Source organism: Myotis brandtii, unplaced genomic scaffold (assembly GCF_000412655.1).
Source record: "Myotis brandtii unplaced genomic scaffold, ASM41265v1 scaffold463, whole genome shotgun sequence".
In the NCBI taxonomy this organism is placed as follows: domain Eukaryota; kingdom Metazoa; phylum Chordata; class Mammalia; order Chiroptera; family Vespertilionidae; genus Myotis; species Myotis brandtii.
Window position 1 is genome coordinate 2,336,669 of NW_005367694.1, and position 14,407 is coordinate 2,351,075.

Here is a 14,407-nt window from a genome sequence, read left to right on the forward strand (position 1 = left end):
GGAACTGGGAGGAGGGGAGTTATGGGGGGGAAAAAAAAGAGGAACAAATGTAATCTGAACAATAAAGATTTAATAAATAAAAAAAAGTAAGAACAAAGCTGGAGGATTCATACCACCTGATCTTGAGCACTTACTAAGTTACAGTAATGAAGACGGCATTAAAAAAAACAAAACAACATGCCGAAGCCGGTTTGGCTCAGTGGATGGAGCGTCAGCCTGCGGACTGAAAGGTCCCGGGTTCGATTCCGGTCAAGGTGAATTTTTAGTTTAAGAACTTCACACAAAGAAAACTCCAGGCCTACATGGCTTCACTGGAAAGTTCTACTAAATATTTAAGGTAGAAATAACACCAATTCCATACAAACTCTTCCATAAATTTAAATATTTAAAATTACCATAACAATAGCATCAAGACCAAGAAACACTTAAGGATAAATGTAATGACAGATGTGCAAGTTCTATACACTGAAAATTACAGACTATTGCTAAGAGAAATTTTTTAAAAATCTAAACGTGTGGGGATACATGAAGTGCTATGGATCAGTAAGCTCAATACTGTTAAGATACCAATTCTACCCAAATTCGTTACAGATTCAATGCAATCCCAGTCAATATTCTAGCAGGCCTTTTTGTAAAAATTGACAAACTGATTCTAAAACTCATACAGAAATGCAAAAGACTTAGCATACTCAAAACAACTTTGAAAAGTAAGAACAGAGATTCCGAGCAAGATGGCGGCATAGGTAAACACCGGAGACTGCTGCCGCAAACAACCACTTCAAAAATACAACTAAAAGACGGAACGGACATCACCCAGAACCACAGGAAGGCTGGCTGAGGAGAGACTCTTCAACTAGAAGGAAAAATAACAGCACACCGAGGCTCAGAGGAGGCGCAGTGTGGAAAAAACTCAGGTGCGGAGGTGCGCGCGCAAAGCGGGCTGGTGGCTGAGAGCGCGGTTGTGGCTAGATTACCTCTCCAGAGGACAGAAGTTTTCCTGCGGCAGACACAGCTGATTCTCACAGCCAGTCGGCCTGGTGGTCAAATCCCTCTTCTATTAACTACAACAATCAAGGCTCAACTAGAACAAGACTGCGCACAAAGACCACTAGGGGGTGCACCAAGAAAGCATAAAAAATGCGGAGACAAAAAAACATGACAGAAATGGAGGATATAGAGCTAAAAATCGCAATTTTGAGGGCTTGCAAAAATGTGCTAGAAGCTGCCAATAAACTTGAGGAGAGACTCACGAAAACTAATGAGTCCCTCGATGTTATGATAAAGAACCAACTAGAAATTAAGCATACACGGACTGAAATAAAGAATATTATACAGACACCCAATAGCAGACCAGAGGAGCGCAAGAATCAAGCCAAAGATTTGAAATGCGAAGAAGCAAAAAACACCCAACCGGAAAAGCAAAATGAAAAAAGAATCCGAAAATACGAAGATAGTGTAAGGAGCCTCTGGGACAGCTTCAAGCGTACCAACATCAGAATAATAGGGGTGCCAGAAGATGAGAGACAGCAAGATATTGAAAACCTATTTGAAGAAATAATGGCAGAAAACTTCCCCCACCTGGTGAAAGAAATGGACTTACAGGTCCAAGAAGCGCAGAGAACCCCAAACAAAAGGAATCCAAAGAGGACCACACCAAGACACATCATAATTAAAATGCCAAGAGCAAAAGACAAAGAGAGAATCTTAAAAGCAGCAAGAGAAAGAGACTCAATTACCTACAAGGGAATACCCATACGACTGTCAGCTGATTTCTCAACAGAAACTTTGCAGGCCAGAAGGGAATGGCAAGAAATATTCAAAGTGCTGAATACCAAGAACCTACAACCAAGAATACTTTATCCAGCAAAGCTATCATTCAGAATTGAAGGTCAGATAAAGAGCTTCACAGATAAGGAAAAGCTAAAGGAGTTCATCACCACTAAACCAGTATTATACGAAATGCTGAAAGGTATCCTTTAAGAAGAGGAAGAAGAAAAAGGTAAAGATACAAATTGTGAACAACAAACATGCATCTATCAACAAGTGAATCTAAGAACCAAGTGAATAAATAATCTGATGTACAGAATGAACTGGTGATTATAATGAATCAGGGACATAGAAAGGGAATGGACTGACTATTCTTGGGGGGGAAAGGGGAATGGGAGATGCGGGAAGAAACTGGACAAAAATCGTGCACCTATGGATGAGGACAGTGGGTGGGGAGTGAGGGCGGAGGGTGGGGCGGGAACTGGGAGGAGGGGAGTTATGGGGGAAAAAAAAAAGAGGAACAAATGTAATCTGAACAATAAAGATTTAAAAAATAAATAAATAAATAAAATGGATAAGATGCAAAAAAAACAAAAAACAATAAAGATAGATTTTTTAAAAGATAAAGCATAATTTAGCTTATTTTGCAAGACTAACTTGTCCTTGGTCATTTCTTGCTTATGCCTCTGAAAATCATTAGTAACATGAACTGATTCCCAAGGTTGATATGAGGTAACCACTGACCAATTCCCTATCACTTAAGAAAATTCTATTATAACCGATCACTCTGATGAACAGTTGCTGCTTCCTCACTATATAAACTGCTTTATAACACATACCCCTGAGCCTCAATCAATAAAATATATTTTAAAAAAAACAAAAAAACAAAACAAAACAACAAAAACAGCGTGTCATAAGCATCAAGACATACATTAGGACCAATGGAACCAGAACAGTGTGTCCAAAAATAGGCCCACACATATGTGAGCAACTGATTTATGAGGAAGGTGCAAAGGCAATTTCCTGGAGAAAGAATCATCCTTTCAACAAATGGTACTGGGACAATTGGATATCAAATTTTTAAATTGATTTTTAGAGAGGAAAGCCTAAAACTATAAAATATCTAGAAAACATAGGAGAAAATCTTTGTGGCCTTGGCCAAGATTTCTTAGATACATATACCAGAAGTTCAATCCCTAAAAGAAAAAGTTGATAAATTGGACTTCATTAAAACTGAGAACTTTTTTGCCCTGGCTGGTGTGGCTTTGTTAGGTCGTTCAGTGCACCGAAAAGTTGCCAGTTCGATTCCCTGTCAAGTCACATGCCAGGGTTGTGGGCTCAATCCCCAGTGTGGGGTGTGCAGGAGGCAGCAATTCAGTGATTCTCTCTTATCACTGATGTTTCTATCTCTCTCCCCACTCTCCCTTCCTCTCTGAAATCAATAAAAAAAAAATTTTTAAAGGGAGGAAATTGACACATGCCACAAAATGGATGAACCTAAAGGACATTATGCTAGGTAAAATAAACTAGACAGAGAAGGACAAATGCTTCCACTTATAGGAGTTCCCTAGAGTAGTCAAATTCATAGAGATAGAAAGTAGAACATAGGTTACCAGGCGCTGGGGGAGAGGTGATGAGGAGTTACCTTTAAGGGGTACAGTTTCAGTTTGGGAAAATGAAGAAGTTCTGGAAATAAACACTGGGTGATAGTTGCACAACACTGTCACTGCACTTAATGCCACTTAAATGTACAATAAACAATGGTTAAAGCGGTAAGTTCTGTTATGTTTATTTTACCACAATTTTTTAAAAAATCCTATTTTTAAAAAAAGGAGAGAAGAAATCCCAAGCACACATCCCATTAGCCGTCAATATATGTCAAGCAGCCCTTGGAAATGCCACTGTGCATTTGTGAGAGAACAAGAGAGAGAGGCAGATGACACCTTGGTATTACTATGAAAATAGTTTTGACCTCCTGAGCCCCTTCCCCTAGACCCCTGGCCACAATGAAAGAACTACTGCTTTAAACTATGCATTGTGTGAGGTTTAAAGGACTCATGCCTGTAGAAATGTACAAGTCTCTGCAATAAAATCTTTGTCTACATTCCATTTATTCTTTGTCAGCAAGCCTTGGCCTCATTTTGAATTATGTAAACGGAGCTGTCTCAAATTACTGTGTGAAATTTAATATGCTGCCTAAATTGTTTGGGATTGATTTTGCAACATTTGCCCACAAAGAAATAGAGGAAGACATAGTACAGCAGAAGCACACGCATCCAGTCACGATGCTCAGGAAATAAAAAAAAATTTCCTGCCAACAAATGCAGGAGAGAATTCTACCCCATTTCTTCCCACTACCCACAACCCACTCCATGGCCTCCACCAGTGGACGGAGATCTTAAGGCAGCCCCTGCACCATGCTGGAGCGCCCACCCAGGATCAGGAGGCCCCAGCTTCCCAGTGGGCAGTATAGCATCCATCAGATTGCTGCAACATTCTTCCTTGGAAAGCGCTAACAGCTGCTTCCCAGCAGGGCAGGATGTTCCCACGGGTTCTCCTTCTGCCCACTATACAAGGCAGTACTGGGACAGAGATATTTATCCCCCACTCCATGGCCTCCACCAGTGGACGGAGATCTTAAGGCAGCCCCTGCACCATGCTGGAGCGCCCACCCAGGATCAGGAGGCCCCAGCTTCCCAGTGGGCAGTATAGCATCCATCAGATTGCTGCAACATTCTTCCTTGGAAAGCGCTAACAGCTGCTTCCCAGCAGGGCAGGATGTTCCCACGGGTTCTCCTTCTGCCCACTATACAAGGCAGTACTGGGACAGAGATATTTATCCAGCACAACACCTAGAACCAGAAGGGAGAGGATCTGAAAATAAGGGCAGGCTGGGCCTGCTGTTCAAATGCATGACAATTCTAGGGGAACAGCTCTCATGGGAACAGCAGCATAGAACTTGGGCCAGCTGTCTCTTCTCTGGACACCTTCAAGAGGGAACAGAGATCACTGATGATAACATAGACCACTAAAAATACACAACAGAGGGCCATCCCTGCTAAACAGGCCTTCTCAAGAAGAGTCACCTGTGTCCCGAGGTAAGACGGTGAGAATAAGGGGCTTGAATTCAAGTAGGATGGGCAGCACCTGAACCACCAGCAAACATAAGAAGGCCAAGGGCTTGGCCTGGACAAGTGCCACTGAGCAGGAAAGGAGCACTTTGCACGGCTAGAGCCCAGCAGGATTTAAAACCAAAAGGTACCGCAGGACCAGATGGCTTCACGGATGGGCTATGGCTCCGGGAGTGGATGCCGCTGGCAGTGGAGGAGAGCTTCACCAGAACACCAGCAGCAGGACAGAGAATGGACTTGGGAGGGCAGAACTAGGTGAGGGAAAGCATTACCAGGCATTTGAAACAATTCACAGGGCATCATTCTAGAAAAAACTGTGATTATGTCACAAACTCCCCACCTTCTCTAAGTGTTCTAAATGCCATTTGTCCTTTCATGAGGTGAAGAACCACCTCAAGACTTCCCCCAACACCCCCATCACTCAGGTTTTTGGGATTCCCTGGCTCAGCAACCTTTCAGTGCACAGAACAATACTCCAACCAACTCAGCCACCTTGCCAGAATGATGAAAAATTTTCATAAGAGATCTCTCTCAGAACCACACCCCAGAGACAAAACAAAAGAAGACTGAGGAAAATTTTCAGTCTTATTAAAGAAAAGATAAAGAGAAAATATTAGGAATAAAGTTTTTACAGCCCCCCCCCCCAAAAGAAAAAGAATGAGGCAACTTACAAGATCCCCAAACACTGTCAAATGAAAACGTCAAAAAACTGTGTAAAAAGTATTAATTCCATTTATGTAAAATACTGTGTATGAATGTTTTCCCAACTGTCCTGGGCTTTCACTGTGGGTCGGCATACCGGTCTGCATCCTCCACACCAACAGGGTAGAGGGGGATTTGAAGACTGTCTCTCCTCCCACAGGTAGCCAACAAGCCACTAAGGGCTAAGCAAAAGGCCGCCTGAGCCACAAGCAAGCCTCATTCCTTTCAGGTACTTCTAATCCTCTTCAGTCTTCTAAGACCACAAAGCTTTGTAGCTACTCTAACTGACCCAGGAACTCTAGAGGTAGCCAGTGGCACTCAATAGGACTGTAACAGGAGGCCTGAAGTCAGTCTAAGTGTGCAGGTCCTGGAAGCTCACATCTCCAGTCTGGCCCTCTGGGATGCCTGCCCTCTGTGGTGGTTCCTAACCCTTGTTCAACACCCTGGGAAGCCCAGAGCTATTTCCTTCACAGAAATGAACTCCAAAGGAAAGTCCCCCAGGGAACAAGACTTTTGAGACAAAGGGGAGTGCAGGGTGGACGTGGAGGCCATGTTGGTCCAGCATACCCCACAGGGCTCTGCTCTCGCTCTGTCCTGTCTAACATGGAGCAGTCAACAGCTGAGACCAGACAGACAAGAAGCTGATCAAACTGATGGTTGGCTGCCAGGGATCCAGAAGTCAGCCTACAGAGAGGGACCGGAAGGGATCAGAGACACTGACTAAGGATAACAACTAGCCCAGGTTCACTGAACCAATCCAGGTTCACTGAAGCGACAGCCATACCAGGCAAGAGGAGAGGATGAAGGCCAAGAGGTGAGTGTCTGCAGTCCCTGCATCATCACCTCTCAAGAAAGGCTTATACTGTGCAATGGCCTATGGAAGGGCAGGTCACTTCCTCTTGCAGGGGGCGGTCCAGTTTAAAGCCTCAGTGCCAGGCAAGTCCATCAAAGAGGCCTCCAGGCCCTGAGGCTCCAAACTGCAGGAGCCCTCAGTCCCTCTAAACCCCAGTCTGGGAGGCTGGTGAACTTCAGGTGAGGATCCATATTTGTGAGAAGCCCTCACCTGCCCTCACCTCTCAGTTGAGCCAATATCTGCAGAAGCGAGCTTCCCCCAGTGTGAGGCCAAGGCCAGCTGGCTCTGCAACAACCCCCCCACAAGTCTTCCATAGGCAGGCAGCCACAAGGTCCCTGTCCTCACCCCTACCCCCCACCTAGGGACAGCTGCAAAGCCTGCTGGCTAAGGGAGCTGTTGCTCTTTATGTCAAAATATAAATAGCCATTTGTGCATTTATTCAATAACTGATTTCTGAGTGCCCACTCTGTGCCAGACCAGACTCAGGAGGCACAGCATGAACGTGACAAAGAGCAAAACATGTCAATGTGAACAATCCTAGCCCTGTCCAAAGTGCTGCGGCTGTTTGGTGGGCTTTCAAAAACTATACCCCCACCCCCTGACCATCAAAAATGGCTCCTCATTCAGCTGTATGTATCAGACACTGCTGAAAGCCACTGTGCTCTGCTGCCTGGTGGGGGGAGGGAGGGAGGACATGAACCAGGCCCTCTCCTGATAATATTCCCTTGTGTGTGTGTGTGTGAGGAGTCCTGCTTACAGTTTAAGGTGATGTCCCTACACTCCCTGATGCCCATCATGGATAACATTTTACTGTTGGCCTTTATGAAGCATTTGCTTTATATCAGACATTTCTTAGAACTTTACACTTAACTCATTTAATTCTCACAACATCTTTATGAAGTTCTGCTGTTATGTCCATGGCACAGATAAGGAAACTGAGGCACAGAGAAGTCACAAAGTGGGTAGCAGAGCAAGATCTGACACCAAGCAGTGTGGCTGTAGGGTCCAAGTTCCTTTTTGTTGTTGTTGTTGTTGAATCATTGATCAATTGCCTCCTGCACACCTTACACTGGGGATAGAGCCTGCATCCCAGGCATGTGCCCTTACCAGGAATTGAACCATGACCTTCTGGTTCATAGGTGGATGCTCAACCACTGAGCCACGCCAGCCGGGCTCTGATGTTACTTTAAATGAGCTGTCTGTAGAGGAGCAGCTGCAGTTAGATCAAAGGGAGTCCAGTGTTGTGGTTTGAGAACTTGGACCTTATGCCCTTGCCACTGTTGCTCAAGGGTTAGAGCAATGGCCCACACACCAAAGGGTTGTGTGTTTGATTCCTAGTCAAGAGCATGTACCTGGGTTGCAGGTTTGCTCCCCGTCCCCAGTCAGGGCATGTACGTGATACAACCAGTCAATGTCTTTCTCTCACATCGATGCTTCTCTTTCTCCCCCTCCCTCCCTTCCTCTCTAAAATCAATAAACAGCCCTATCTGGCTTGGCTCAGTGGACAGAACGACGGCCTTTGGACTGAAGGATCCCAAGTTCAATTGAGGTCAAGGGCACATGCCGGGTTAGGGGCTCAATCTCCAGAAGGGGGAGTGCAGAAGGCAGCTAGCTGGTCAATGATTCTCTCTCATCATTGATGTTTCTATCTCTCTCCTTTCCTCTCTGAAATCAATAAAAATATATTTAAAAAACAAATAAGTAAAATAAAATCAATAAACATATCTTTGGGTAAGGATTAAAAATAATAATAAAGTAATGCCAGACCTGGGCTTTCCTGTAGGGCGCGGCTATAGGGTTAAGCCTCGGACTGACCTGTTGGCAACGCCATAAACAAGTCCCAGCTTAGAGGACACAGTCCTCTTAGCATAATTAGGCTTGACCTTATGATGCTCCCTAGATCCTTCCTAGGTAGCTAATGGGCTGTGGGAGGTGCAGCAAGTGCTGCCAAAACAAAACAAGTGAAACTCACAAGAACACTGTAACTATGGTGACCACTACCTTGTTTACCTCTGGCTATAAAATAAAGGCTCAGCTTGCCTCTGGATCTCTCGGTGGCCTCAGCCAGGCACAGGAAGATCCACCTAGACCAGTGATGGCAAACCTTCTGAGCTCGGCGTGTCAGCATTTTGAAAAACCCTAACTTAACTCTGGTGCCATGTCACATATAGAAATTTTTTGATATTTGCAACCATAGTAAAACAAAGATTTATATTTTTGATATTTATTTTATATATTTAAATGCCATTTAACAAAGAAAAATCAACCAAAAAAATGAGTTTGCGTGTCACCTCTGACACACGTGTCATAGGTTTACCATCACTGACCTCGACCCAGCTTATTCTCTTTGTCATTTCTTCATCCTTCACCGCCCTCACTCAGGCTTTCGAACCCTTGGCTGAGCTGGCTCGGCACACTTTCCTTCCTCCCAGGTGATGGCCCATAAGCCCAGGTCCCCAGCCAGCTGCACTCTGCCCACTGCCCACATACCATTCACTCTCCCCTGGACTTGCCCTGGCCAGACTGTGGCCCATATTGGAGTGGCAGGACTGTCTTTTACTAAACATCCCAAGTCAGTTGGTAAATCACACAGAAATAAATTTGTTACATAAAAACCACACTGTGATCCCACCCTTTCCTCTGGCAAAATGTTGGCCCAAAATTGGCCTCTTGGTACTACTGACCTGCTCAGCATACAGGAAGGAGAAAGGACTATTGCCAACTCTTCAGCAACCCAAACACAAAAGCACATGTGACAAGGGAACAATATAGCAGCACACCAAGGAAAAGACATTTAATCAGTCTGTTGCTATCTATTAGGTTCTAAATGTTGTCACTGACACATTCCACTTAGGGCCAAGAATCTACTACGCATTTCCCTATGCCAAGGAGAGGAAGAGGAACAGAGGTAAGATATCATGGGTACAGGGAGGGCCCACAACTAGGCCACCTCCCATGATGTATGCGTTAAGTGCTGCAGAACTGCCAGAGGGCAGGGGGAAGACAGTGCCAAGGAGCTAGGTCTGGGAAGCAGGACCAGAGGGCTGCAGGCAAGAGCAATCTGGACAGGAAGAGGAACAGGAAAAAAAAACAGCCTAACAAGAGCGAGAATGTACATACCCATTGGCCAAAGTGTGCAACAAAAGCACATTATTCATTCCTAAGACTAGAACCACTAACTGAAATATTAACCTTGCTAGCTGCCACCTGGGCAAACCGGAGCTTTAACCACAGCACATCCTGTGCCCGCAACACCATCTGTGGTGACACAGTGCCTGGCACACAGCAGGTGGCAGTGAGGGCTTGTTACAGGGTGAATGCAAGCAATGGGATGGGAAGCATCACCTTTCATCTTTCAGGGAAGCTAAGTACCAGGCGCCTCCTCCTGCTCTCTGAAGTGATCAAAGTGTTCAGGGGAAAGGGCCATGTCATACGCAACTTACTGTCAAATGGTTCAGAAAAAAAATTGTTAAAAATAATTATGTCCATGCATACATTTCTATGCATGAGTATAAACACACAGGGGAGATACGGCAAATAAAATAAAATGCTAACAATAGGTACATCTAGTACAGGATATGCAAGTGTTCTTGCACTAACTGTATTCTTGCAACTTTTCTGTAAGTTTGAAATTATTTTTTTAGGAATATATTTCTTTATGTATTTTTATTGATTTCAGAGAGGAAGGGAGAGGGTAAGAGAGAGACAGAAACATCAATGATGAGAATCACCGATCAGCTGCCCCCCACATGCCAACCACCAACTGAGAACTCCTAGTTTATATAAACATTTCCTACCAAATGTTTACTTTAAAAGCAACAACAAAACAATTCATTAGCTAGTGAGGTTGGAAAAGTATCATCCAAAAAGAATGAAATTATAAAATCCAAAGCCCAGTCTGCTAGTAGGGCAAGTTCTATAGAGTTACAAGGTGGTAGGCTGTGGAGGAAAGAACTCCAAACTCAGAAGTCACCTGGCCAGCCTAAGTGCAGGCTCAACTTCCCTGCTACTTCTATAAGCTTCAGCCAGTTCTGCTTATAAAACATCCACACACTTCCTATTCGTTAACCCATATGCTGCTCCAGTGCTGTGGCCACTTCTCGGCTCACTGAGGCTTTATCAGTTCAGCATACCCAGCAGGTCCCTCATGGCCATGGGGAAAGAACCCTGACCTAGGAGCCAGCTCTTAGTGGTCTGAATCCCAGCTACTCTGCTCTCCAGCTATGTGACTTTATACAAGTCACTTGCCTCTCCCAGCCAGCTTTGTTCATCCCAAGGAACACAGCTCCAGTCCTGCTACATCACCTATAGGCCGGGGAACTCAGCCAAGACCATGCTCACTCAGGAAAGGTTAAATGTTTTCTCAGCTAAGTATGGTGGAGTCACCATGGACGGAGCTATGGTTAAACCCATGGCATGATTTTCTTTCATAATTAATGCTTAGAAAAAAACAGTATTAGAAATCAGCAACTGATGTTGCATTCCCTGTACAGATAAAGGGTCAGGGAGATGATACTGCAGTCAGTGGCCGTAAATGCCCCTGTATGTTTGTCACCCCTCAGCAGAGATCCACAACCTTTCTAACATCTCGGGGAGACAATGCACATCTTCATTGGTCATTATGGTTAACCACAGAAGGAATTTGGGGCGAGGGCTGGTTCTATCCCTCAAACCAGGGTATTCAGATGGAAAGGGCTTCAGAATCCTGGTGAGCCACTGGGTCCATCAGAAGAAAAGCGGCCTAGGGCTCCACAGCAGGGGTTAAAGATAGGACATACATAAGCCCCCGGGAAAGGTGCACAATGGAACCAGGCCAGACTTCTAGGACTGAATCTCATCTCAGCCACTTAGCTTGATGAGCTCTTTGTATTCCAATTTCCCTATCTGTAAATGGAGCTAATAACAATGTCTACCTCACAGGGACCACCTGAGAGTTAACTTAACACGTGTTCTTACTACAAAAGCTCCTGGCATGTAACACATCCTCGATCAAGCCGCATCAGACATGCATTTAAAATAAACTTTGGCGAAAGGTCAAGTTCAGCACTCTTGTGTTGCCCATTGCCCCACTCTGTGAAAGGCCTCATGCCCTGGCCTGCATCAGAGAGGAGCCAAAAATGGCTTGGTCCCCATCCTCAAGGGTTCCCCCTGGTAGAAATCAGAAGACACCCTCCTGCCTACTTGCCTGCCTCCCTCCCATCTGGGAAACAGGTTCTGACAGGTGCCCTCCTCACACCCGAGTATGGATCTAAGTCAGGATTTCAATAGAAGGAATGCAGGCTACGACCAAAAAAGCACCCCCTCGAAAATGCCAGCCAGCAAACCTCTGCTGGGAAGGAGACACAGCACACACAGCACACAAGAACATCTGACCCAGAGTGAGACTTGCCCTTGCTGCCCAAACAACATCAGGGAGCCAGTTGGAGTCCCCCAATTGTAAGGCAAGTCAAGATACCACTGGGGGCCGCTGCAAAGTTCTATATGGAGTGTCATGGAGTGATGAAGGTCACTTTGCTCCCTCTGCCACAGGTGCCTTCCTGCCCCAACTCAGACCTAAGTGTGATGTCTTCTGTGAACCCCGCCCCTGCTTCACAAGTACAAATGGTTGGCCATCTCTCACACCTGCCTAGGCCAACACACTTAGTGGACCGATTTACACCTTGACTCTCTTTCCACACCTAAAGGGCACTCCCAGAGGAAGGGGTTTATTCTCTCCATTTGAGCATCCCTACGAGATGGGCAGGTATCAAGCACTCAGACGCTTGTTGAATTACTGCTGGCCAGTTGGCAGGATATGTGAACAGACAGAAAAGGAGTTGGGGACATTGGTCACCTCTATCATCCAGGTAGGAGATGCTGGACCTGGAACCAGAGGTACCCCAAGAAGATAGCATGCATGGTACACATGGCTTCACTCAGTCCAGTGACCTAATGTGCAAAACTGGGACCCACAAGCCAGAACAGGATGATGTCTCATCTTTCTACAGGTGTAGACTTGTGTTTTTGTTGTTGTTTTAATATATATTTTTATTGGTTTCAGAGAGGAAGGGAGAGTAGGAAAGAAACATCAATGATAAGAATCACTGATTGGCTGCCTCCTGCACACCCCCTACTAGGGATCGAGCCCACAACCAGGGAATGTGCCCTTGACCGGAATCAAACCCGGAACCTTTCAGTCCACAGGCCGATGCTCTATCCACTGAGCCAAACCAGCTAGGGCTAGACTTGCTTTCTAAAGCACCTAATCACAACAACCCACAATCCATTGGCTCTGCTCCCCAAGAGCCCATACAGTACCCTCCTAGATAGGTGACCCTTTTCCTGGCTTCCTTTCCTACCAAGGCTATCCCAGAACCAGTCATCCTGCTGCCCACAGAACAGCAAAAGCAGTGAGCAACCAGCTCTACTCAGGGAGCCCAGAGAAGTATCACTGGAGAGACTCCAGGCTGAGCATGGGCCTAGGGTCTTGGCCACGAGATAGTCAAGAGGTTCAGTGTGTCTAGGGTGGGAGCCTAGCTAGGGCACCGTGGAGGATCAGCCGCATACCACTGTGCTTCCCAGCCTGCCTTTACCCACTGAGGCCTGACAGTGCTCACAGAAGACAGCCCTGAGCACTTCCACCTTCACCGACCTCCGCTTCCCACTCCTGGCTACCTGGCCCCAGTTGGCGTGTGTCTCTCTCACACTGATGTTTCTGTTTTTCTCTCTCTCAAATCAATGGAAAAAATATCCTAGGATGAGGATTAACAAAAAAAAAGTTAAGAATCATACTTTTCGCCCCAGATGGGTGGCTCAGTTGGTTGGAACATCCTCCCATACACCAAAAGGTTGCAGGTTTGATTTCTGGTCACAGATCATACCTAGATTGCAGGTTCAATCCCCAGTAGGGGTGAGGATGGGAGGCAACCGATCAAAGTTACTCTCTCTCTAAAGTCAATAAAAACTTATCCTCGGGTGAGGGTTAAACATTTTTTAAAAACACACACAATTTTATAGTTAAAAGGAAATCATACTTTGCAACTGCGTTGTTATAAAAAATGAATGCCTATAATGTGTACATTACATTCTCTTTTATCTAAAAGTTCGATTTTCCTGCTGATTTGAGAAGAAATCAAACATTTTCACGGACTCCTAAAAGCACTGTGGGCCCCCAGCATTGCCTCTCCTCTTCCTATTAGATAAACCAGCCCTGAGTTTGGGGATTTTAATTTCTTGCTGCAGTTCAGATGGGTACACCAGAAACAGAGATTTAAAAATTCTCTGGGATCTTCTAGCTGCCATGAATGATTCTGAACCCGCACCACAGGCTTTTTATAGAAACACAAGCTCCAAGGGGAGTTCTAAAGGCATTTAATCATCACACACAAGGAGCAGTCCTGAGTACCTGGCACAGTCCGGGCTCCCTGGACTGCGACACACCTGCGGGGCGCGGGCGCGTCCGTCTCGGCCCCAGGACAGGCCCGCGCGATGTTGGGCGGCCTCCTAGCACCTCCTCGGGTCCAGTCCCTGGGCTGAGTCCTTCTCATTGTCACCGAGTGACCATGAGCGACACGGCTACTGCTCTCCAGCCGCGGGGTTTCCAGGACTGAGACGCTGGCATCAACCCACTGCTGGGAGGAAGCAATGGGAACCAGGTGCCCCCACAAGCTGCCCTCTCGACCTAACCCGAGCCTAGCTCCAGCCGCTGGACCAGAAACGAGGACGCAGCTCCTCGGCGAAAGAACTCCATCTCTCGCTTCCATCGACCTCAAAGCAGGTAGTGGCTCCACGGACGTGGACCCAAAGGCCACCGCCCCGAGAACAAAGTTTCTTGATGTACGAGGCGCTGGAGCCCACCAGGTAAACTCACGTCATGGTCCCGGGGGTGCACGGTCCCGGGAAGGAGGACGCGGCGGACCGCAGGTAGGCCTTGGCAGGCGTCCTCCCGGGACACGGCCCCACCAAGCGGAGGGAG

At 46.1% G+C, this 14,407-nt stretch overlaps 2 protein-coding genes across 2 annotated transcripts in view; one reads left to right on the plus strand and one right to left on the minus strand.

The window, feature by feature from the left end:
- DGCR2 (DiGeorge syndrome critical region gene 2) overlaps nucleotides 1-14,243 on the minus strand; it is a 48,511-nt gene extending 34,268 nt beyond the window's left edge. Inside the window, exon 1 of the mRNA XM_005875588.2 lies at nucleotides 13,838-14,243. Coding sequence (XP_005875650.2) covers nucleotides 13,838-14,195 — 358 coding nt within the window. The 5' untranslated portion in view covers nucleotides 14,196-14,243. The remainder of the gene's footprint in view (nucleotides 1-13,837) is intronic.
- TSSK1B (testis-specific serine kinase 1B) overlaps nucleotides 14,205-14,407 on the plus strand; it is a 5,129-nt gene continuing 4,926 nt past the window's right edge. Inside the window, exon 1 of the mRNA XM_014547128.1 lies at nucleotides 14,205-14,292. The gene's annotated coding sequence lies outside the window, so the exon portion shown is untranslated. The remainder of the gene's footprint in view (nucleotides 14,293-14,407) is intronic.